The sequence below is a fragment of the Schistocerca piceifrons genome, chromosome 7 (genome assembly GCF_021461385.2).
Source record: "Schistocerca piceifrons isolate TAMUIC-IGC-003096 chromosome 7, iqSchPice1.1, whole genome shotgun sequence".
NCBI classification, from domain to species: domain Eukaryota; kingdom Metazoa; phylum Arthropoda; class Insecta; order Orthoptera; family Acrididae; genus Schistocerca; species Schistocerca piceifrons.
Genome location: NC_060144.1, coordinates 503,787,947 through 503,815,258, shown reverse-complemented (window position 1 = coordinate 503,815,258; position 27,312 = coordinate 503,787,947). Strand labels below are relative to the sequence as shown.

Below are 27,312 nucleotides of genomic sequence, written 5' to 3'. Positions count from 1 at the left end.
GCTATCTGTCGGAACCACCTGTTCCTTCATCTGGGAAAAATCAAGACATGGTAATGAGATAATCAAGGATTGAGTAGTAAAGTCACTAAGGACCCTTGCTCAAGAGAGATAAATAAGGGATTGAACAATGTAGGGAAAGATAGATTGCTACTTACCGTAAAGATGACACATTAACTTGTGACAGGCACAGTTAAAAGACACTTGTCCAAAGCTTTCAGCCACAGCCTTCCTCAGAAAAAGAGAAAGACACACCATTCATACACACAAACAAGCACCTCTCACGTACACATGACCAGCAGCTTGGGCCAGAATGCAATTATCACGTATGATGAAAGTAGCAGTCTGGAGGGGCGGGGAAGAGGAAGGTATAGTAGTGAATTGGTGTGGAGGGTTAGAATGCCAACAGGCACAGTATCAGGAGGTTGTGGGAGTGGGGATAGGTGGGTGGATGCATCTGCAGACGATGGTAAACAAAGAGGGTGGGAGAAAAGAATGGGGACAAGGTTACAGGACAGAGGGGGTGGTAACTGCGCAGTTCAGAAAAGCTAGTGGGGAGGGAAGGATCCAGATGGCTTGGGTAGTGAAACAGCCACTGAAATCAAGAATGTTATGTTCAGCAGCATGTTGTGACACAGATTGGTCTACTTTGCCATTAGCCATAGTTTGTTCATGGCCATTCATCTTGGTGAACAGCAGGTTGGTAGTCATACCAAATATAAAAAAGCTGTGCAATGATTGTAGCAGAGCTGGTAAGCAATGTTGCTGCTTTCACAGGTGGCCTGGCCCCTAAAAAGTAGCCCCTTCCATATAGCTGCTTCCATCCCATGTGACAGCTGCATTCTGGCACGAGCTGTCAGAGTTGACTTTCCATTGTTTGACGTAAGAAATTGACAATGAAATGCTAGTAAGATGAGATCTGAAAATGATGATGATGATAACTGACATGATTCTCTTCCTGCTCCAGTTTATGTATCTGTAAATACTTTAAATGTTGTCTTTGCCTTACAGTAAAGAATTTAATATAAAACGAAAGGAGGATAGTCATACAATACTCATGGAGTAATAGTTTAAGTGAGTTACGTCACAGTCATACAACAGAATTCAGCTGGCAAACAGATTTAATGCTCTGCAAACCATCTTCCCTTAACGGATGGGCAATTTTGATGATGACGATGATGATGATAACACAACAACCAATTCCCGAGCAGATAAAATCTCCAGCCCAGCCGGGAATCAAACTTGGGCCTCCGCACTGCAGTCAGCCGTTCTGACCACTCACTATGAAGACAGACAATAACTGAAAATGAAGTCTGAATTATAAAACTATTGTTCTCAATACATAACCTTTATTGTTGGCAACATCAAAAGTTTCAGTGAGACTCTATGCTTATGCTCATGATTTCAATTGCTTCTTTTCCAAAACACAAACAGTACAACAAAAAACTATCAAAATAGGTTTTAATTATTTTCACAGCACCACATGATTAGACAAGGCCAAATACATTTCTGTAGCTAAGTTAACGACATGAATCTGTTTATAACATTCAAGACTAGATTGATACTCCTTAACAAAGAAAATTAAGTTTCTTCTTCTACCTCCTCTTTCACTTCAATGTTCAGCCCATCTAAGACAGATTCGGCTTCTTCTCTGAGTGTTTCTGCTTTCTGTATCAGCAACATCTGCAGGTAAACAAGATAAACACATATGATATTTTTGAAATGGCTTATACATGCCTGCAAAAACAAAGGCATTTTATTATTAACAGCGCTCTGAAATTAAGAAATTACAGAATGATCTGCTGCAATGAGCACAGTTCCTGAGAGGGTAACAATGATTTTACTGCAGTTAAACACTGTAGGGTTGTAAAATAAAACATGAAAAGTAGTATTATTAACCACACCTCACATCAATCAAATATTTCACATTATTCGAGACAAAATGTGGGTTATACTCTGATTAAAATTACTTTGTGATTGAAATAATGCAGTGGTGAAGTGTGCAGCCAGCCACACTAGGCAATGCTCTGCAAGTACCTACAAAACTGGCAACACAGTCAGCACATGGTGCTCAAGAAAGAAGTACGATTAGCTGGTGGTTGGCCCCTACTGCTTGACTGGCTGAAACATGTATCACAAAGTAATTTTGATAAGAGTATAGTGGATAGTTATTGAATCGCAAATCTGAAGATCTAAGATTCAATTCTGTTGTTCACACTAGCTTATTTCTGTCGGTTGTTGTTTCTTTCATCTTTGGCAATCATTTGTATATGTGAAAACTGTTAGGTTCAACAAGGTTCAGAGTACATATTAAAACTATAGATCCTTCACTAGTGGTTGGGTAAGTCAGTTCAAATGCTAAAGGGAAGCAAGGGCATATATATAACATAAAATTGTTTACTGTATCGTTTAAATCTGAGAAGAACCAGTGATTACAGTGAAAAAAATTGGAAATACAGGATTTCAAAAAGTGACAACTATTATGGAAAAGTTTCTTTTTGTTGCAAGCTTAATTGTTGCTTAATTGTGGAATAAATGGGTTACTCGTTAAACAACAGCATGTTCACTGTCACCTATTATATTGGATGGCCTAACTATGTCAACACTCAGAATGTCTTTTCAGAAATATAGGATAAGATACACAAAACAAATCCATCCCAAACCATGTGTATGATAAGTTCCAGAAAACAGGAATGTGACAGACAAAAAAAAAATTATTGATGTGTAAGTGTCATATTCTTTGAGTCAAATGAAGTCTGTGCTCACACAACATGCACAAGTGTTTGAATACGAATTCATAACATTTCATTCTGTTTGTGAATTGTTATCTGAAGAGAATAGAAAATATGTAGTGTTCTCGCAATGAATATGGCATATATAATGCTAGATGGTGAAGAGTTAGTTCTATGGTGGTTTTGGTCTGCTCTCAGAGGCATGATTCCACCTTGATTGATATGTAAATGTCCAGAATTCACTCATTTGGGCTTCAGAAAATGCATGTCATCTGTACAAGTCCACTTCGTAGGCACAAGAAGTTGTTTGTTTATGGTGCAGTGTCATGAAGATGTCTTATTCACATTATTTCAGGGCACAGTGAACAGTGAGGGCTCAATATACCATACAGTGCATGATGTAGGATACCTTGTGCCACTAGTAGCCATTCCCCTTCCTGTCCAACTCACAAATGGATTGAGGGAAAAATGACTTGCCTATATGCCTTTGTACATGCCCTAATTTCTCTTTATCTTGTCTTCACAGTCCTTATGCAAAATGTATGTTGGTGGCTATAGAATTATTTTGCAGTCGGCAACAAATGCCAATAGTCTATATCCTCTCAATAAAGTTTTGAAAAACAATGTTGTCTTCCCTCCAGGGATTCCCACTTGAGTTCATATGATATCTCCATAATAATTGCATGTTGACTGAAATCTAGCAGCATGCCTCTGAATTGTTACAATGTCTTCCTTTAATCTGACCTGGTGGGTATTCCACATACTAGATCAGTACACAAGAATGAGTTGTGTTAGCGTTCTACCTCACATTCTCATTCTATTTCATATCCCTTTGTAATGTTACACCTAGATATTTAGCCAACCTGACTGTATCAAGTGGCACACAACCAATATTGTATCCCAATGTCACAGTGTTGTTTTTCCTACTCATCTGCATTAACTTACATTTTTCTACATTTAGAGTGAACTTCCATCCATCACACTACACAGAAATTCAAAGTTATTTTGTATCCTCACAGTCACCCGATGATGACACTTTCCCATACACTACAGCATCATTAGCAAACAGTTACAGATTGCTGCTCGCTCTATCTGTCAGATTATACACATGGTGAGCCATTTTAATCCATAATCAGGAATCACTTGGGATAGAGATGAGATACAGCAAAATGTTTTAGATAAAAGTTGTGGGTGGTAAAGAGGGTCACACATTGCTACTAATGGTTGTGACCTTTAATGCAATTTGGAGTTTAAAGTGAATTTTTAAAATGGAAGTCCTGCTATTTGATTCAAGATTCAAAAAGAATGGCAAATTTTGTAAATAAAATGATTACATTATTCAAGGTCATGGCAAGGTTTAATGTTGATCAAATAAGCAAATATGTTTTTAGTCCTAGTGGGGATTAAATTTGAACAGAGAAAGGATACAGCAAAATACAATGTTAGATACAAGTTGTAAGGGGCATAGGGGGCCCAAATATTATTACCAATAATCATGATCTTAATCGTAATTATCGAAGCTCATTCAAACCTTGGGCTTTGTTTTGTGGAAACCCCTATTTATGATGTCAGATCTGGAAAGAACGAAGTTTTAATTGACATGTTTACTGACAAAAATAAATACATTACAACATATAAATGTTATTTTGATATTTGCAAGACAGAACAAACATAAATAAAATATAGATCACTGACTTGCAACTCGTTGAGTGAGTCCCTTCACCTTTAATTCCTCGGGACGCATGATTTAGAGTCCTTTGTACCTGGAAATTAAGCGCTGAGCATGCGCTCAAAGTGACATTGTGCTCAAAGTGACAACCATTTGCTGTATCCCTCCTCTGTTCTGAGTTAATCCCTATTAGAACTAAAAACATATTTACTTCTTTGACCTTCACTGAACCTTGCCATGACCTTGAATAATGTGTCATTTTATAAGTCAAATTTTCCACTCTATTCAAATCTTAAATTAGGGTTGCTAAAAAAAAAAAAAAAAAAAACCACGCTTTTTAATGCGTGACCCTCTCGCAACTTTTATCTCAAACACTTTGCTGTATCTCACTTCTGTTCCTAGTTATGTCCCATTGTGGATTAAAATGGTCCACCCTGTGATGAATACTTGCCATCCAAGACATCATACTGTGTTTAATTATTTAAGAAGTCTTCAAGCCACTCGCATATATGGGAACCTACTCAATACGCTCAGACCTTTGTTAACAGTTTGCAGTGACAAACTGTGTCAAATAATTTCTGGAAATCTAGGCATACAGGATCTGCCTGTTGTCCTTCATCCAGGTTTCACATGAGTTATGCTTCTAAATCTCTGCTGATTTATGGACAGAAGCTTTTCTGTCTCAAGGAACTTTATTATACCTGGACTTAGAATACATTCAAGAATTCTGCAGCAATACAATACAGTATTGGTCTGAAATTTTGTAGGTCTGTTCTTTTCCCCTACACATACAAAAGAGTCATCTATGTTATTTTCCAGTCACTTGGGACTTTGCACTGGGCAAGAGACTCGCGATCAATACATGTTAAGTAAGGGGCCGATGCTGTAGGGTACTTTGTGTAAAATTGAACTTTAATTTTAGCTGTAGCTTATGGTGCAGTGGTTAGTGTCACTGCCTCTACATCACAGGGTCCCAGGTTTGACTCCTGGACAAGCCTGAGATTTTCTTCATTTAAGGACTGGGTGTTTGTGTTGTCCTCATCATTTCATCTCATCTTCACTGATGCACAAGTCGCCTAAGTGTTCCTCCTTTCCATTGACAGTGTAGCATGTCAAAAACTGAAGTGCACTACCCATCCATTGTTTTTTGTGTTGTTTAATAAGAATTTTGGGTACCCAATGTGAGCAAAGTTTTGAAATTTCAGTTTTTCAGTAACAATTTCATGAATTAGTAAATGTGAGATTTGTGGAACTTTCATAGCAAGGGCACTAAGTGTAAACTTAGGATTGTTCTTAATCTTCAATTGTGTGAACCAGTTCATCAGTAACCATAGAAGGGCGTCCACTTCATTATTCATTTTGCAATTGATGATGTCCTTCATTGAACAGTCTGACCCATCTGCTAACCATTGAATCATTCATAGCATTTTGTCCGTAACCTCACAGATTTGCCAATGAATTTCTTTTGGTTTAACTTTCTTTGCATTTAAGAAACAAATCACAGATCTGATTTCACACATGTCAGCATTTTCAATTATAAAGAAGCACTACAAAGCACACGTTGTCAGCAGCGATCTGAAAATGGCGTACATGTCTTCTCCTTGAGTCAGAGTAACTGCCGCGCATGCTCAGAACTGCGACTGTAGTGCTGCCACAGATAGAAATAGAAACGGAACTTACTTTGTGGAAGACCCTCGTATGTTGTGATGCACTGACTAGGAGACAAAGAGTCATTGGGGTCATGAAATTGCTACCATTCCATTTCTCTGAACGAATGAATGGACTACTACTGCTACAGCTACTAATCTTACCACACCATAAACTAATGTGAGCGGTGTGCATCAGTTAGTATAGCACTATTCACCTTTTAGTATGTAATTATGATGCAGCTGAGATTATTAAATCCATTTCTGATGGAAGTATTATTGTCACAACGGCCTCCTACTACTGACAAAATGAGGAAAGTCTGTTGGTATTGGTGCGTAACTTAGGACTGCAATATCACAATCAAGTGGCACGTAGGAAATGACACTTCACCTAAAAGTTAACTTTCCATCACAAAGTATTCATTTAATTTCTTACAAATTTCTTGTGCTTGCATTTATGAATTCACTCAGTGTGATGTACAAATTCTCACCTTTGCTGCTGAAACAATCTGTTTAGCTACCCGTGTTGGCAAATGGTCAACCATACGAACAAGCTGTTTTGGATCAGCATTTGCAACATCAGTTATGGTTTTAAAACCAGCATTGTACAATTGTTTTGCTCGACCCTGCAAAAGAATGGATGTGTACAATTTCACATCAACTTACACACAAAAGCAATGGAATACAAATTATGTTATATGACTGTGTAATTGAAGGAAAAAAAAGTTTATAGTATCAGAATTATGCTGGGAAGTTGTCGGGTGTCTAGGCATATGGTTATGTAATTAACAATTTGGTACAGGTACAATACAGCCAAAATATTACAATTAGAGGTACACGAAATTAGCAAATAAACTTACAAAATTTAGCATTTTGAAATTTTAATTCAGCATTTACAGGGTGTTTCAAAAATGACCGGTATATTTGAAACGGCAATAAAAACTAAACGAGCAGCGATAGAAATATACCGTTTGTTGCAATATGCTTGGGACAACAGTACATTTTCAGGCGGACAAACTTTCGAAATTACAGTAGTTACAATTTTCAACAACAGATGGCGCTGCAAGTGATGTGAAACATATAGAAGACAACTCAGTCTGTGGGTGCGCCATTCTGTACGTCGTCTTTCTGCTGTAAGCGTGTGCTGTTCACAACGTGCAAGTGTGCTGTAGACAACATGGTTTATTCCTTAGAACAGAGGATTTTTCTGGTGTTGGAATTCCACCGCCTAGAACACAGTGTTGTTGCAACAAGACGAAGTTTTCAACGGAGGTTTAATGTAACCAAAGGACCGAAAAGCGATACAATAAAGGATCTGTTTGAAAAATTTCAACGGACTGGGAATGTGACGGATGAACGTGCTGGAAAGGTAGGGCGACCGCGTACGGCAACCACAGAGGGCAACGCGCAGCTAGTGCAGCAGGTGATCCAACAGCGGCCTCGGGTTTCCGTTCGCCGTGTTGCAGCTGCGGTCCAAATGACGCCAACGTCCACTTATCGTCTCATGCACCAGAGTTTACACCTCTATCCATACAAAATTCAAACGCGGCAACCCCTCAGCACCGCTACCATTGCTGCACGAGAGACATTCACTAACGACATAGTGCACAAGATTGATGACGGCGATATGCATGTGGGCAGCATTTGGTTTACTGACGAAGCTTATTTTTACCTGGACGGCTTCGTCAATAAACAGAACTGGTGCATATGGGGAACTGAAAAGCCCCATGTTGCAGTCCCATCGTCCCTGCATCCTCAAAAAGTACTGGTCTGGGCCGCCATTTCTTCCAAAGGAATCATTGGCCCATTTTTCAGATCCGAAACGATTACTGCATCACGCTATCTGGATATTCTTCGTGAATTTGTGGCGGTACAAACTGCCTTAGACGACACTGCGAACACCTCCTGGTTTATGCAAGATGGTGCCTGGCCACATCGCACGGCCGACGTCTTTAATTTCCTGAATGAATATTTCGATGATTGTGTGATTGCTTTGGGCTATCCGAAACATACAGGAGGCGGCGTGGATTGGCCTCCCTATTCGCCAGACATGAACCCCTGTGACTTCTTTCTGTGGGGACACTTGAAAGACCAGGTGTACCGCCAGAATCCAGAAACAATTGAACAGCTGAAGCAGTACATCTCATCTGCATGTGAAGCCATTCCGCCAGACACGTTATCAAAGGTTTCGGGTAATTTCATTCAGAGACTACGCCATATTATTGCTACGCATGGTGGATATGTGGAAAATACCGTACTATAGCGTTTCCCAGACCGCAGCGCCATCTGTTGTTGAAAATTGTAACTACTGTAATTTCGAAAGTTTGTCTGCCTGAAAATGTACTGTTGTCCCAAGCATATTGCAACAAACGGTGTATTTCTATCGCTGCTCGTTTAGTTTTTATTGCCGTTTCAAATATACCGGCCATTTTTGAAACACCCTGTATATTTTGTGATGTCTTTATCCATTTAAATGACCCATAGACATAAGTTTGACTTTTTCTTTTTAACTATTCACAGTTTTCTTATACAGAGGAAATTGATTATTTATGTAACATAACACCATTGTGTTAGTTGTCATTCAAATTAACACAGTTTTAGGCCTATGTACAAATGTTGATCTATTGAATGCAATCACTGAAGTTGCAATCAAATGTCTGGCTTCATTGATCACCTTCTGTCACTTACGTCTAAATTCTATATCGAGAAATACATCTCCACATCCACACTACTGACAGGAACCCAAATTGCAGATAAAGCAGCCCTTCCATTTCAGCATATTTATGCTTTTTACAGAGTAGAAATTGCATTATATCATGCTTCCCATCACATCTCCAGCACTTAACAAGGTGCTGATGTAATGACAAAGTTGCTTAAATTTTTTTTTCTTTTGCTATATTAACAATAGCACTTTCATTCAAATATGGCTATGCACCACAAACTGCCAGGCTGGAGAGCTTGCCAATGGTTTTGCAAAAAAATATTAGCTGGGCCTGATGTGTGTTTATGGATTGCTACTCATCGTAAAGACGGCACATTGAGTCGCAGACAGGCACAACTAAAAAATACTTACACTCTAGCTTCTGGCCAAAGTCTTCTTCAGTTAACACACACACACACACACACACACACACACACACACACACACAAGCACAACTCTCACAAACATTATCAAATCTCCGGCAGCTTGAACTGGAATGCTGGTCTGAACTGCCAGAGATGGTGGCCACATGTGCATGGGCTGTGCTCTTTTGTCATCTTAATATAGTGATTTTACATATAATTGTGGCTATATTAAAAACAGGACAAGTTGAGCATCTGTATATTCAGATATCTTAGCACTTAAGTAAAGCATCTGTATATTCAGGTCTCTTAGCACTTAAGTAATAAACTTCACTGAAATTTTGCTGAAATATACCAATTTCACATTTAAGACCATTTGAAGTTGACCAAAAATATGGTGTTGTAGCATATGTGACTTTCATGTAGCTCTAACTATAATTTAATCTGTATGTAGCTCCTGAATTATAGCTTAGAGAGCAAAAACGGAATGTGCTAAGAATGAGATGTCAGTCGTCTCTAGTGCATTTAGTAGTTAGTGTGTTTTGAACATAGTCAACAAATCACCTTCCAACTTCTGATGAATGTGGTACAAGGAGCCATGAGGCAAAGAAAGAAAAATGAGGAGAGGTAATATATGAGCTGCCAAAAACAAAGTGTACTAATGCATTATAATTAAGGTTTAAGATTTTCCATGATGATTTCATAACTCTATGAATCACATACATACCTATTATAGCTACCACTATACACATATTGCAAATTGTGCATGATGATTATGGAAGACATATCTGATACAAAGAACACCAGTTAGAATTTTTTTTACACATATTATTTCTGAATATTTTTAAATTTAAATTACAAAATGTGAATACTTCATTTACCTGGGAGCTGCATAGACAAAACTGTAAATAATAAGGCATCAGGATCAAGAAATGACAACATCAAGATGATGTAAACTTAGAAGATTATCTTAATCCACTGTTGAACACAGTGTATGTACTGCAGTGATTAGTTTTGGTAAATTCTATTATCAGAAACAAACTTGTAAAATTGCATAAAATAAATAAATTAACAGATATGTGATGAAATTATAACACAATAAAAATAAAGCTATATTATAAATAGAAATAGAAAGTGGATGTGGGGATTCATTTACCTGGTGAAAATGAAGATTTTGAGGAAACAATACTATTCAAAGAATATACATATCAGCAGAAAACATGGTAGAAAACACATCACAACATTTTCCAGAAGTAGTACTTACAAGTTGCTCACATTAATAACAAGCACTCTTCAAGAATTTAACACTAACAATGAATGTGTATGTTGTTGTTGTTGTTGTTGTTGTTGTGGTCTTCAGCCCTGAGACTGGTTTGATGCAGCTCTCCATGCTACTCTATCCTGTGCAAGCTTCTTCATCTCCCAGTACCTACTGCAACCTACATCCGTCTGTATCTGTTTAGTGTATTCATCTCTCTTCTGTAGCACCACATTTCGAAAGCTTCTATTCTCTTCCTGTCCAAACTATTTATCGTCCATGTTTCACTTCCATACATGGCTACACTCCATACAAATACTCTCAAAAACAACTTCCTGACACTTAAATCTATACTCGATGTTAACAAATTTCTCTTCTTCAGAAACGCTTTCCTTGTCATTGCCAGTCTACATTTTATATCTTCTCTACTTCGACCATCATCAGTTATTTTGCTCCCCAAATAGCAAAACTCCTTTACTACTTTAAGTGTCTCATTTCCTAATCTAATTCCCTTAGCATCACTCGACTTAATTCGACTACATTCCATTATCTTCGTTTTGCTTTATACCCTCCTTTCAAGACACTGTCCATTCCGTTCAACTGCTCTTCCAAGTCCTTTGCTGTCTCTGACAGAATTACAATGTCATCAGCGAACCTCCGACTTTTCTTTTGTTTCCTTTACTGCTTGCTCAATATACAGATTAAATAGCATCGAGGAGAGGCTACAACCCTATCCCACTCCCTTCCCAACCACTGCTTCCCTTTCATGTCCCTCGACTCTTAGAACTGCCATCTGCTTTCTGTACAAATTGCAAATAGCCTTTCGCTCCCTGTATTTTACCCCTGCCACCTTCAGAATTTGAAAGAGAGTATTCCAGTCAACATTGTCAAAAGCTTTCTCTAAGCTAGAAATGCTAGAAATGTAGGTTTGCCTTTCCTTAATCTTTCTTCTAACAAGGGAACCTCCCCATCGCACCCCCCTCAGATTTAGTTATAAGTTGGCACAGTGGATAGGCCTTGAAAAACTGAACACAGATCAATTGAGAAAACAGGAAGAAGTTGTGTGGAACTGTGAAAAAATAAGCAAAATATACAAACTGAATAGTTCAACGGCAGATAGGCAACATTAAGGACGATGAGAACGCAGGAGCGCCGTGGTCTCGTGGTAACGTGAACAGCTGCGGAACGAAAGGTCCTTGGTTCAAATCTTCCATCGAGTGAATAGTTTAATTTTTTATTTTCAGTTTATGTGACAAACTCTTATGTTTTCATCACTTTTTGGGAGTGATTATCACATCCACAAGAAAACCTAAATCGGGCAAGGTAGAAGAATCTTTTTACCCATTCGCCAAGTGTACAAGTTAGGTGGGTCGACAACATATTCCTTTCACGTGACGCGCATGCCGTCAACAGTATCGTATAGAATATATCAGATGTGTTTTCCTGTGGAGGAATCGGTTGACCTATGACCTTGCGATCAAATGTTTTCTGTTCCCATTGGAGAGGCATGTCCTTTCGTCTACTAATCGCACGGTTTTGCGATGCGGTCGCAAAACACAGACACTAAACTTATTACAGTGACCAGAGATGTCAATGAACGAACGGACAGATAATAACTATGCAAAAATAAATAAAGTAAAATTTTCAGTCGAGGGAAGACTTGAACCAAGAACCTCTCGTTCTGCAGCTGCTCATGCTACCACGGGACCACGGCGCTCCTAATCTCACATGGTCCATTATGTTGCTTATGTCGCCCATGGACTACTCAGTTTGTATATTTTGCTTATTCTTTCACAGTTCCACACAACTTCTTCCTATTTTCTCAATTGATCTGTGTTCAGTTTTTCAAGGTCTATCCACTGTGCCAACTTATAACTATATGTGAGGGGGGTGCGATGGGGAGGTTCCCTTGTAAGATAAGTTGTAGGGTCAGTATTGCCTCACGTGTTCCAGCATTTCTACGGAATCCAAACTGACCTTCCCTGAGGTTGGCTTCTACCAGTTTTTCCATTCGTCTGTAAAGAATTCGCATTAGTATTTTGCAGCTGTGACTTATTAAACTGATTGTTCGGTAATTTTCACATCTGTCAACACCTGCTTTCTTTGGGATTGGAATTATTATATTCTTCTTGAAGTTTGAGGAAATTTCGCCTATCTCATACATCTTGCTCACCAGATGGTAGAGTTTTGTCAGGACTGGCTCTCCCAAGGCCGTCAGTAGTTCTAATGCAATGTTGTCTACTCCCGGGGCCTTGTTTCGATTCAGGTCTTTCAGTGCTCTGTCAAACTCTTCACACAGTATCATATCTCCCATTTCATCTTCACATATATCCTCTTCCATTTCCATAATATTGTCCTCAAGAATATCGCCCCTGACCCTCTATATACTCCTTCCATCTTTCTGCTTTCCCTTCTCTGCTTAGAACTGGGTTTCCATCTAAGCTCTTGATATTCATGCAAGTGGTTCTCTTTTCTCCAAAGGTCTCTAATTTTCCTGTAGGCAGTATCTATCTTACCCCTCATGAGATAAGCCTCTACATCCTTACATTTGTCCTCTAGCCATCCCCGCTTAGCCATTTTGCACTTCCTGTCGATCTCATTTTTGAGACGTTTGTATTCCTTTTTGCTTGCTTCACTTACTGCATTTTTGTATTTTCTTTTCATCAATCAAATTCAGTATCTCTTCTGTTACCCAAGGATTTCTACGAGCCCTCATCTTTTTACCTACTTGATCCTCTGCTGCCTTCATTATTTCATTCTTCAAAGCTACCCGTTCTTCTTCTACTCTATTTCTTTCCCCCATTCCTGTCAATTGTTCCCTTATGCTCTCCCTTAAACTCTATACAACCTCTGAATGTGTATAACATACTAAATAAAGATGACCTGTTGAGTTGCAGACAGAAAAAACTGTTACACATTGGCCAAAGCCTTCTTCATCAAAGAAAACACCCACTTATTCACACTAGCAAACACACTTCATGCACACATGACTGCTGCCACCAGCAACTCTGACCAGAATGCAACTGTCAGGTGAAAAATAATCTTGAGAAGGAGGCAGGGAAGGGGTAGGGATAGCAAGATATAGGTGGGTGAGGGGATGGGGGAGAACACTGTCTGGCAGGACATGCACTGACTAGAGACTGCCAAGTACAGCATAGGGAGGTGGCGTGTGCGTGTGTGTGTGGGAAGGAGGGGAGGGGGAGGAAGGGAACGGATGGGCGTGTACATTAGCAGAAGGTGGCGGGGAAAGGGCACGGATGGGCGGGCACAGTGGCAGTGGGTGGTGCGGAAAGGAAATGGCTGGGTGGGTATATTGGCAGAGGGTGACACGCAAAGAGCATGAGGGAATGTCAAAACGGAGGGGGTATTAGGACAATGGAATGGAAACAATGGCTGCTTCACAACCTGGGCCATCTGGATCCTCCCTTCCACCACTAGCTTTTCTGAACTGTGCAGATAGGAGTCATCCTTACAACACATTCTCTGCTGCAAAAATTAACCTGGCCTCAATCTAAGGTAACCTACTGTTCCTACACTCTCCAATCAACAGCTCCGGCCCCCTCATCCTATTGCCTCCACCTGTGTGTGCTGCCCTCTGCCAATGCACCCACCTGTCCTTTTCCCTTCCCTGCTCCTCTCCTTTTCCGTCCACCCCTACCTCCCGATGCCGAGCCTGGCGGTCTCTAGTCACTGCACACCCTGTTAGACATAACTCTTCTCTCCCACCACCCATATCCTGCCATCTCTCCCACCACCCATATCCTGCCATCTCTCCCACCACCCCTACCCTGCCATCCCTCCCCCTTCCCCACATCACTCCAGATTGCTATTAAGGTTGACAGCTGCATTCCCATCAGACCTACCGGTGGTAGTGGTCATGTGTGCATGAGTTGTGCTTGCTTGTGTGAATGTGTGTGTGTTTTCTTTGTTAAAGAAGGCTTTGGCTGTATTTATCAAACAATGGAAAGTCCAAGTTGGAATATCAACAATGTTATGAAAAGGGTAGATAGCTACTCACCATAAAAGTGACATGTTAAAACTATTGGCTCTGATGTGATAACAATTGTTAGTAAACAGCTGAGAGGTAATTGCAATAGACCTCTACATTCTGGTGGAATTGGTAGACTATTAGGGCCCTCTTTTTTACCATTTTATTTTGTTTTCAAAATTAAAAAGCTGCAACTGTACTAGGTAGTATAATTATTTAATAGTTGCTCTTTAGTAATAACGGCATTTAACTGATTTTCAGAAGCTGGTATTCCAATAAAACGGTGATGCAAACAAATTTCGGCAGAAAAATCAATCTATTGCATAATTACTCGAAATTAAATTGTCAAATAGACATAAACATTATTTTATCCTAAAAGGTTTTTATACCCGTCTGAAAATTCTTACATAATTAATGAAGCAGGTAATGATTTACCACCATAACTCACCTTTGTTGTATTTTCTGTAACACATCACTTGCAGTAATTTAAGCAGCACTATTATCAATAATAATGTTTACGAGATGTCCTACTTGGAACAATGGGTGTAATTTTCCTTTTCTATTGTATTTCAGTTCATATATGTATTGCTATATTAAGGGTGCAAATTAAAGTAGAACTATTTACATAGCCAGCATATGAAAATACAAAGCCAAATATCATGTAGGGACTACATTTTATAAATTATTTTGTTTCTCCATCATTCATTACATTCATTCAATTTCCACTTTCCTCATCTACAACTGCTTTTGCTAACCATCTTTTGGGATACATAGCTGCAATTCCTTAACCTTGGCATGTATGGAATCCCTGTAGAGAGTGTAATCCTGCTCCCTGGGGAGACGCTGACTGACTGATTAATAATCATTTTCTGTCACGCAGTCTTAGTTCTCACTTATAAGGATTAAACATTACACTTTAGCAAACATTTATTAAAAATATTTGGCGCACAAGATATTTTTGAGTGTCACACTTTGTGATTCATACGAAATCAAAATGTTACCTTAAAACCTTATATCTTTATTGTATGCTTTTACTGTGTTAAAAGAACATGGTGTCTAACATCATTAATTTGCACTATACTCGATTTTTGTCAGGGATGATGTCGCCTAAAATAGGAGCCTGATGCACTCAATTTGAATTTCTGGTTGTTAAGAATTATAGTAAAACTCATTACGGCCATTTTAACTTCTCATTTCTGTTCTTGCTGGCTTCCTCGACTGACAGATGTTGAACCCAAATGTATTTATATATAAATAAATGTAAGTATTTACTAAACATCACATGTGCACACTGCATTCTTATTATGTTCCTTCACTCACTGAATTATTTATCATATTAAAGAACAAATTTAAGTGCCAAGGAATATTTCTAGATAATTTACATCCAGAAAGGTGACTGCAAGAGACAATATACATTCAGATTAGTTATGGTAAAGAAACAAACCTACAGATTTACAATTTATTTTGGAATTAATTTATACGACATCTTACGAAAAAATTACTTTTCTGTTATGCAGTATATTGCCAGAAAAGACAGGTAGTTATGATATCCCTTATTTTTGCTTACTGAATATGTATGCGAACTGTGAACTGTCAAAGCGAGACAGGACATGTTAACAGAGTTTTGTAATTATTAATGAAATATCATAACAAGTTGTATATGCTTTCTCTTCTAAGTGGAGAGAGAATAAAGACAATATCAAACTGTGGTACACCTGGAGAAGAGAAAGTATCATCAGTGGAGCAGCACATGCAAGTCGAAGTTCATGTGTTTTTATACTGGCTTACTCGCATCAAACCAAATGCTTATAATGACTCAACATTCAAACACCAATGTTTTATCTATCATTATAGTAGTTCTTTTGTGTAGTAATAAATAATTTTCTGTTGTTTGTGAGAGACACGCATGACGACACAACAACAGAACCGTGAGCTGTTAGACAGTTTTTTTTATTTTTTAAGTACACTTTATGATGCAACCAATATTCTTGCAATTTAGCAAACTGATTGATAGATCCTAATATTAATTACTTTAACATCATATCCCTTATTATTTTCAGGTTTCTGATGAAATCCACACCGTGATAAAGATTGCCAAGCAAACAACCACGGATGCCAGAGCAGCGAGCGATGTCAAGTTGAATACTGAAATGGGAGAAACCCGCACTCAGAAAGTAGGCTATGACTGATAGAGTTCATAACAGAAATTTTAAAGAAATTTGCATTGTGGTGTCCAAGAGGTGTATGAAATTTCAAGAAGGCAGGTAGCTATGTTGGCCAGAATTTCAGAGAATTCGAAAAAGCAGGATGCAATCACAAACAAAATTTTAGGGATGTCTAACAAAATTTCAGAAATTGTAGCAGAAAAGGAGGACAGGTTCCTGTCTGAACTTAACAAACTTTCAGGACAAGATAGTGTAAAAGTTTTCCCTGAAATATCAGAGATGAAACAAGCATGTGGTGGTGTACCAGGGGTGGTGCAGAACCAATGAGGCTGTAGAAGTAAAATGAACGCATTTCAATTTTCACCAACTTTCCAATAAATTAGATAAATTGCTTCAGAGAAGGAAAAAGCACTGTATGAACAATTTGAAGGACAAAGGAACCAATTTTTGGAACAGTTTCTGGCATCCAAAAAGGATACACATACCATAGAACTGGTAGACAATAAGAAGAATAGGTAACCATTGGGAAAATTTTGAATGAAGTGGTGGGCATAGCTGTTCTAGCAGTAAGACAGCAACTGAGTTCCATAACATAAACAAAAAATTAGCCAAGATTTATTGGTATGGCAAAATACTGTGAGGGAACAGATCAAAAATGTAAAAAATAACTAGCAAATGTAATGGTTATTGTGCAAATGGTCAACCCGTAGCACAAGGTTCTGAAAATAATTTCATTCCTAAATCAACATTGAGTGGGCTGCAGCAAACGCAAGCCAAGCCCACGACTACGCTATTGCACGATACTCAGAGCAATGTGGAAGACGCGCCGCTTTTATGCTGCGTTACTAGAGAAGAATTTAAAATGCCATCAGATATTCCAAACATTTTTATCAGGCAAGAAGTCTATTCACCCTATCATATCCATTCATGCATTTCATGGAGCTATGCCAAAATCATGTTCAGATAGGCTAAAAATACGTTTCATCACCGTTTACATCCAGGAAGACACTTCAATGTGGCCCAGTGAAGCTGTGGAATATTGCAAACCAATTCATAAAAGAGTGTTTAACCAGGAGCGGTTACAGGCTTGGTTGGGCAGTTTATGCAAATACTTCGGCAAATACATTAAGGGGAAGTTCTGATCAAGAGGCACAAAAAACGGGTGAAGTGTAGAATTTTGTTTCATGTAGTGAATGTTTTTACTAAAATGACAGTTTTATTGCTTTATTACACATACATTCCTGTATGAATTTTTTCTTACTGCACATCAAATGAAAAATGGCAGCTGCAGCCCTTGTCAAAGAATGCACCTTGCGACACATCCTGATTTGCGAGAAGCATTGTATAGACTCGTGGCTATTTCTGAAATCCATGAAAATAGAAAATTCCTAAATTAGAATGAATTTGAGGGGCAGTCTTGATGAGTTTTGAAAAATACCCCAAGTAAATAAATATGGCAGCTATCTGAAAAACATGTGAATTTATTGGCATGTTTTTCTAATTTCAAATGTTTAAAAATAATGTTTTAATTTCGATTAAAAAAAAAAGAGCACTTGCTAAGACCCCCTAAACTTAATTATATTTCTTAAAAAAAAATAATAATAGAAGAATCAGTCAATCTGTCAAGGCTCTAAAGTGCTTTGCACATGGAATTGCTTTTGAGGACCACCACCACCACCACCACCACCATCACCACCGTTTCAAAACTTACGGTTAATCCAGAATTGCAGGACCTTTTTCAATCCAGGCTCTTTTAACAAACTGAGACATTCCTTGATCTGTGGAGCCATGCGTTTCCTGTCACATAAGTCTGCAAAGCTTTTGCTGTTTGCGACCCCCCCCCCCCTCTCCCCCAAGATGGTTCCTGATACGTTCACGGTCTTCAGGATAGATGAATAACCTTCAACAAATATACCTGTAGCCATATATGCTGCTATTTCAACAGTTTTTGCCCCAAAATGAACATTTTTTCATACCTGTTTCCAAATGCATATGTGTAGCTCCTCATTTTGTGTATTGGCACCACTGCATCTTTCAAGTAAATCCTCTTTGGACAGTAATTGATATACCAGTCAAATCTTTTCTTGAACTTATTCATCAAGCAATAAACAGAAATGGCATAGTTCAGTTCAGGCACAAAAAGTGGCAGACAATAGACCTCACCTGTCAACATCACACGTGGAAAACTGATTCCAATCATGATTAGCCTCTAAATGATGGTTGAGAGATGGAGAGGGGGTGGAAATTAATTGATACGACTTGAACACATGTATGACATCAGGGATGACTCACATTCTGATGACACTAGTGCAATAGTTGGCATATTACCATGCCGCAGTCCATTGTGAATACATATGTAGATGATGTCTTAAAGAGAGTGGTGCTGTGTACAGGTGCTGTAATGAACTATCTTCACTGACTTGTACAAAAGGATTTGCGAGAGTATGCATGTACCCATTTGCCCATTAGCGATTGCAAAGATTTTCAGAGTGATAGGCACCAGATCTTGCAATGTTAAGTGGCATGTCCATATACAACTTTCCTAAGATATGTAGCGATATTATGTACATTCTTAGTGGTAGTTTTATTGGTGATGGACTGCATATTAAGAATGGGTTTTCTTTCTAAAAGCAATGTTATGATTGACCTTTCGACTGGAAAATGTCAACTGGATTATGAGTGTGTCAGTCTAGTGGTGGAACTGCTAAAAAGCAACAAAGGTCATGGCAAATATTACCAAGGTTTAAAAATTCATTTCATAAGCAATGGGCGTAACTATATGACCAGGCAACTACCTCAATTAGCTCTTGTGATCAGTATCAAGGAACTGGTAGTCAGCAAAGTAAGTGAGACAGCACACTCGACCAATGAACAAAGTAATAATTTGATGAGCATTGCTTTGAAACGTATTTGGCAAACGATCCGGTATGATACAAGACTATCTGTGTCATCTCAATGTCATATCACATCATACATTCAATAACAACAAAAATAATCAATTATTGATAATATAATGTAAATGGATAGAAAAAAATATGTACTCATGAAGCGGTGGCAGGGGAATTCTTTTGTGTGTGTGTTTCCCTGTCGCTGCTTGGTTAGTAGGTTTTTTTTATTTATCCATTTACATTACATCATACTTTCTGTGATTCCTGCTACTCCATCTCCTGGTCAAAGAGAGCTGCTATCACTCGGGAGACAAGAAAAACATTGGACAAAACGTTCTTCTTAGAAATCATCCTAAATATTCATCTCTGAATACAAATAACAGAAAGTGGCAAATGCTTTACATTGTGCCATCCGAAATTGTAAGTGTAGCTCAATGGAGCGTACTTGCAAATGCATCCTGGAACCAACAGAATTAGAAGCATTAACCCCCTCAGGATATGAGAAAATGCTACTAGCATGGTATGTACAGTAGATATAAATTCATGTTAGTAAACCATATCTTGTGTGGATGAGATTACAAAACAGGAATAACAGACACTTTGCTTGGGAAGTAATACAAATCAAGGAATGGTGTATGCACATTAGCATATATGATATTCCAATTAATGAACCATGTACAGGAAAGTAATAAGGAGAGAACCTTTCCTGTACTAATTGGGACCGGACCTCGTTCGGATTAGTTGCAATTACGGTGATGAGTTTCTAGAATGAAGTATACGAAGCAGATAAGTAGGTACTCCATGGTAACAAAAGGGAGCAAGTGTGGGGACAATGGCTCACTTTCACTCCCTGCCCTTGTTGTTGTTCATTGTTGAGACCTCTGTAGTGTGTGAGGTCGGTGCACTGCCAGTTAGCTCGCAAAGCGCTTGGTTATGTTAGATATCGATCACTGGCACGCGTGACAGTTGTATTGTATTCGTTCTGGTGTAGTGGTGTACGTATTTTGTCATGAGTAAACAGAAACATACAAAGTTAACTCTCAAAGAAAAACTGAATGCTTTGAATTGGACAGACAATGGTGAGTATGTATCTAAACTGGCATTGGAACTGGGTGTTGGTAAAGCAACCATTTGTGATTGGAAGAAGAACTGAGTGAAGCTTGAACAGTCCTGTGCAACGTCTTCGGGAAAAACACTCGAAATTCGGCAGACTTGGAAACACTCCCAGTATGATGAAGTGGATGAAGCTCTTTTCCTTTGGTTTATGCAGGAAAGAGAAAGGGGAACTCCTTTGTGTGGAGCACTGGTTCAGGAGAAGGCTATTTACCTGAACAAGTTAATGAATGGTAGTGAGTCTTTTAGTGCGAGTACGGGTTGGTTGGACAGATTCAAAAAATGTCATGGAATCTGTCAGCCAACAATTACTGGAGAGAGGCTTTCTTCTGACCATGATGCAGTGGAGGAATACTTGGGTGAGTTTGAAAAAAATGATAAGAGTGGGAAGTATTCTCTCCAACAAATTTATAACACTGATGAGACTGGCCTTAATTTTAGGGCATTGCCAACAAAAAGCCTGGCCTCAAAAGCAGAAGACCATGCTCCTGATTTTAAAATATGCAAAGATTGTGTGACTATTAGCATGCAGCGATGCTGATGTAATCACAAGCTGCCTTTAATGCTGATCGGCAAATCTGCTAGGCCCAGAGCTTTTTAAAACCTGCAACATGAAGTCCCTGCCCGCATATTATTGCAACCAGAAAAAAGCATGGATGGATGGTAAGCTGTTCAAAGAAAGGTTTCATGGCCAGTTTGTTTCCTCTGTTCGACAGTTTTCTAAGGAAAATCATTTGTTTCCCCGTGCAGTCCTTTTGATTGGTAATGTACCATCTCACCCCAGCACTGAGGAATTATGTGATGGAGAAATTTTGGTGAAGTTTTTGCCATAGAATGTTACACCACTTCTCTAGCTGATGGACCAGGGTGTACTGCAAACATAAAAACTGACTTACTGAAAACAATTTTTAAGAATCCTGTTCCAGGATGATAGCATTCCTTTAGTGGACAAAATAAAAAAGACCAATGTGAAGGATGATGTTTATTGGACTGCTGAGGCACGGCATAATATTTCAGAAAATACTCACAGAAAATCATGGAGAAACCTATGGACATCTCTTGAATTTCAGGACAACCTAGTTGAAAATGGAGAGGAAAATCTACTACAAATGATACAGACAATCCCTGGACGTGAAGAAGCTGTTGAAGGAGACGTAGATGAGTGGATGGTAGCGGTTGGGGCATGTGTGGAGAACTTTACTGATGCCAATATAGTTGCTGCTGTGACTAAAGACCAGGAAGAAGTGGACTGCTGTGACAGAAGTGACAGTGAGCCTGAAAGTGAAAAAGCAGAGCTGTTGCCATACAGTGATGCTGCAGAAGCCCTTAGACCTCATGCTACGTTATTTGGAGCAACAGCCCACTGCCACACCTGATGATTTGATTTTTATGAGATGATGGTGCAACTATGCATCATAGAACAGACTGTCTTCATTACGCCAAAAAACAGCGACTGAGTTTTTGTCATCTAAAAAGCAGGGATAAAATGTCTGCTGTATTTTAGTAAGTTTGACAGCTTTTCTTTCATTGTTATGCATTGTTTAAACCTAATGTTTTCTTGCCAATTTTTCTAATCCATGTTTACTGTACTGTGTAAATTAAAATAGTGTGTATGTACAGCAGTTTACTGCACGGTTTTTCATACTTAGACTAACATTTTTCATGTTCGGATTAACCAAACGTTCGGATTAACCAAACGTTTGGATTAAATGAATGTTCGGATTAGTGGGACTCTGCTGTATACTTAAATGTGTCTGAAAAAGGATGTATATGAAAGCATTCATGCAATGGCAAAGCAATTAAACAAAGTTTACACAACAAGGACTGTCCTTTCCCCATTTAATACATTAAAACATCAAGATTCAGTAATTGCTGACTGAATAATTCTAAGCCCAGTACGAAACATTAAGTTTGGTGTGGTATTTTATGGATTTGTGTGTGTTTCTGATTTTGTTATCTTTCTTAGTTTTTGAGCTGAGTGTTTTCCCTTCTGAGCTTGGCACAAGTGGGTGCAGTGGAAAACACATGGGTTATGAGGAAACAGCAACCTGCAGCATTTCCTGCATTTGCACACACTGGCTGTTTGTGCACTAGCTACTAGTTGAAGGTGTTCTTGAGGCAGCCCTGAAGTGGAGGTGCTTAGTGGAATTTTACATGGTTAGATTATGAGAAATAATTGTATGATAGAAGAGTTTCATTGGTGGGAGGATAGTTTACAATCATATGAGATTTGGGATGGTAGTCCCACAGAACGTTATATTGTGAGATCGTGATATAAGTGACAAATCTGTAAATTCAAACTGACAATATAAACATTAAACTGTCAGCCAGTCTAGCTATGTATGTGTCAGCTAGTACTGCACAATGAACATGAAGGTTGAACTGTAGTTGTGGAGATGATAATAAAATTACAAATTGCACTTACTTGCTGATAATGAGTTTGATGTCCAAGGAACACTTTCTATGAGGTACAACTGATGAAACATGTACCCTGTGTGATTTAAAGACCCTGCATTCCACACACTACCTAGAGTAAAGTTTCACTAAGACTGAACAAGTGTCGCTGGAGTGTCAATGAGGGTGCATATCGACATTATTAATGAAAAATCGGATGTTTGACGCTTTCAAATTTCATAATGTATTACCAAGTCAGCAAGTGCCTGATTACATTGACATCATGTGTGTGAATGTGTAGCAGTCACAGTGGCATACAACTGTAATGGCATAATGTATTGTAAGTCAATAGGTGGCTGACAATAAACTGGTTTAACAAGAAGGCAACTTCTGCCTTGACACTGGAATAAACTACAACATACACTGTCACTTCCTAATTCACAAGAGTCTTATTTGGAACAGATTATGATGTTTTAACAACACAGCACACCTCTACCTGCTGTTGATAATTAAAACTATTGCCATGTTTTTTCTTCCCAAGAATTTGTTATTATTTACTTGTTCTTGATACTTATGTGTAACTGTTTCATGTGGTGCTACCACCAACTCATGGATGGTGTTCATACAAGACATACTTTATGCTGCTGTCATGAGGATCCTTTTGATGTATCAACATATACACCTATGTCTGGGATTATCAAATGCTGCCTCACTGATGAATCCAGAAGTCAACAACAAGAATAATTCCAACTTTAACTTTTGTTAATCAAGCAACTGGATGACATTACTTTGTAAAAACCCACAACATTATGACCAAAGCTTTTTAAAAAAAACACTCCACGAACCACATGAAAGCTCATGCATTTCTCCCTCTCTCTCCATAAAGTGAAGAGTGTAAAGAAGAGGGGAAAGTGCAACCATTACGTAACAAAAGCTTGTTGAACGTTACATGCACATAATGTATTTTTATTATTTCCTTATTCATAGGAAAGAGCAAATTTAAAAGCCAAGGAATGACACGATTTTTAGACGACTTGTAGTGTTTTATGTAAGTGTGCTCTTATCCAGAGAGATAACTGCTAGAGACAATATATGCTCAGATTAATTGTGGTAAAGAGACAAACCTGCAGATTTACAATTTATTTCAGAAATTACTTTTTACTTGTACAATCATTTATGGATTAATTAGTTTTCATTTTTCCTATGTGATACCAGATAAGACAGGCGGTCATAATCTCTCTTATTTTTGCTTGCTGAATATGTAAGCACACGATAATCTGGAAATGAAATTTAACATAAAATATATTGCTAAAGGGTTGGAAAGTAGAGTATCAGATGAATGATGCATGGCTAAACAAACAAACAGTACATATTTGTCAACACTCAAATTCTGGAGATTTTTTTTTTTTTTTCCTGAAGTTCAATGGTTGATCTTTTCGTAAGGCACAAATGTTTCCAAAAACCCGTCAACCAGAGCAAATGAAAGGAATATTAGTATTTAACATCCTGTTGACAACAATGTCATTAGCGATGAAGCACCAGCTTGGGTTGGGGAAGGACGGAAAGAAAATGAGCCATGTCCTTTGCAAAGGTTTTGCCTTACTAAATTTAGTAAAATGATGGAAAACCTAAATCTGAATGACTGGATGGAGAACCAAACCCAGGTCCTCCCAAATGCAAATCAATTGCCTTTACCACTGCACAACATTATTTGGCGATAACGAAATGTGGGAAATTTATTGCACCACGTTAGTCCACTCAACATGTCTCACTATTGAGTGATGCTTCCTTTTCTTGTACAGTACTGAGTGTGGGTTTGGGTGACTGTGTGGTTGTGTGTACTTTTGTTAGAAAAAGAGCTAGTGCTCGAAAGGTAATGTGAACGCTGTTTTCTGTTAGATGTTTCTGTACTCCAAGTGTGGATCCACTACAGGTGAGTGGTTGCCCTTCCCAGGAATTTCTATTTTTGTTTTACTTTAACTTGGTACCCTTAATTTTCAGTGATACTTAATCTTTGTGGGAATAAACTTCATGATACAAAAAGAAGTTCTTTTACTGACAAACCAGAATTTCTTGTTATCTTTAAATAGTATCACTTAGTATTTTATTACATGTACACTATACATAAATGCCATTATGGGTGTATATGTATGTATCAAGTAACAGTATCAGAAGAATCTGTTGCTTACTGTATCTGAGCTGCCCATAGGGAGTTATACGTTGCCCCATTATTCCAAGGTAGCATCAGAGGTGAACATGCCTTATCATTCCAAGGTAGCATCAGAGGTGAACCTGTGCACTACTCTTCCACTTCAACAAGAATCAAACATCAGCAACAGCTCTATTGGTTGTAAAAGAATAGCAGTTTATGAGGAAAGTAAAGAGATTCTTTGACTATACTCTCCACCTATTTGATACAGTAGTCACAATTCAGTATAAATTAAAGGAGTAAGTTATACATGTATCCTGCTCGAATGCAACCTTATTCCCTGTTAAATCTATACATACATCGATGGTGAAGACTGTGAAGATGGACTGGTTTATTTAATACAAAGCATAATTCTAACATTTCCTTGAATAGAAAATCAGTGTATTTGATCCAGTGAGATTCAAATTTCTTTCACTCTCTCATAAAAAATTGCTTCCCACTTCATATAATATATATTTACAGTTTACTATGGTTTAACATCTTATCCAGAACAAGATCATTCAAGGAGAAGCACAAATTTGGATCGGGGAAAGAAAACAGACATGACCTTTTCAAACGAACTGTCCCAACACTGATATTCAATGATTTAGGAAGACCACAGAAAACGTAAAACTGAACAGCTGTATGAGGATTTGAGCCACCTCCTAATGGCAGTCCACTGTCTTACCATTGTGTCACCTTTCTTTGTCAGCTGAGTTCATTTTCTTGCGTTTGCACTTTAGTTACATACAATATTTCTTAACTAAAATACAACATATGGAAACTGAAGCCCGTTACTACAAGCCAGGCAAATTTGAATCTACTTATCATTCATTGGGGTACCTAGTCAAATGACTTAAAATCTGTCCCACAATTTAACAGTACGTGATCTGCTGAGCCTTGCATATTACCATTTGGTTATTACAGCAAGAAAACATTTCTTGCAAAAAAAAATGTGTCACCATAGGTTGCTCATTTCTCTTCTCTAAAATGAGCTCTAACCATTGTGACAGTTGTTTTTAGTGTCTCCCTAATCATGGCAGTTTTATTTGATATGCCATGCTCTGATGAGACACTGTGTAGCAGTATTGTAAGCCATCAATGAGGCCCACTAGAGGACGATCTCTGGCAGCAGGCAGGAAATAAGGCTTTTTCTCTGTAGGTACCATCTGAGCTACAAGTAAGCCATACTTAACACTTCCTCGCTGCTCTGGTACCACACTGAAATTTCTCTTGTGCAGGAATGTACTCACCCTTTTCACAGCAGGGAGTTCCATAAGAGGGATAAGTTCAAGTGTGCAACAATGCGATAAGCGCTGTGTGAAACTTGACAAAAGATCTTTAAATGCCCAGAACTCTGGTAACTCCTGCAAGCCAAAAACAAATATTATGTTAATAACAAGAATATAATATAAAATTACGAAGTTCTCAGACATTTCTGGATGGTACCTAACTTACCTCACAGAATCGCATAACACATGAAGCAAATGTTGATGAATTAACCATCAAGGTTTGAACAAATCCTCTTGGTAACTGAAATTTTTCTGCCACCACCCAAACTGGAGTTTCATTCCAAAGCTCATATATAATTAAAGTTAAATAGAATCGTTTTATTACTCTTTCTGGCAGTGACTAAAAAAAGAGAAAAATGTATGCTAAATTTTACATGTAAATTTCTCTCGAGAGAAAACAGTAAAATAACTAAAACACTAAAAATATAGTCTACTGGCAATTCCACATGAAGAGAACTGTATTTATTTGGAAATGCTGAAACATCACTGGAGAAGAGAGATTAAACAATTTTTTTCTTTTTTTGGGACACGAGGATTTGTAATCGTGGTTTAGATATTTTTGAAAGTCTCATTAATAAAACAAAAACCAAAAAGGGTAATTGCTTTCAACACTTACTATTTGTTGCTAATATATTTTACACTGTTGTAATTTTTCACATTTACAATCCACTAATAGGCAGGCAGAAAAGGGCATTGGTGTAAAATTTTGTCAAAGTTATGAAAATCTACAAGGTGTACAACTTTGCTTCCGCTGTTTGCCGATAGGTGGCGACAACGGTAAGTAGCGGTCGAAAGAAACAGATCACAGACATCAGGTAGTTAGCTTGGACCTCAGTCAACATAACCTCATTCAAACATTAGTTGATTTGTGTCTGCATCATAAAGTTGTTCTTGATTAAAAATGTCAGTTTAAGAGCCT

General features: G+C 38.2%; 1 protein-coding gene across 2 annotated transcripts in view; it reads right to left on the bottom strand.

Annotated features, from left to right (window-relative positions):
- Nucleotides 1–1,340: 1,340 nt before the first annotated feature.
- The window catches only part of LOC124805097 (helicase POLQ-like), a 105,337-nt gene continuing 79,365 nt past the window's right edge, over nucleotides 1,341–27,312 (bottom strand). For both annotated transcript variants that reach the window (XM_047265539.1, XM_047265540.1), the window contains 4 exons: nucleotides 26,560–26,733; nucleotides 26,355–26,468; nucleotides 6,536–6,670; nucleotides 1,341–1,680 (listed from right to left, as the gene is read on the bottom strand). In XM_047265539.1, the coding sequence (XP_047121495.1) occupies nucleotides 1,579–1,680; nucleotides 6,536–6,670; nucleotides 26,355–26,468; nucleotides 26,560–26,733 (525 nt within the window). In that variant the 3' untranslated portion in view covers nucleotides 1,341–1,578. The remainder of the gene's footprint in view (nucleotides 1,681–6,535; nucleotides 6,671–26,354; nucleotides 26,469–26,559; nucleotides 26,734–27,312) is intronic.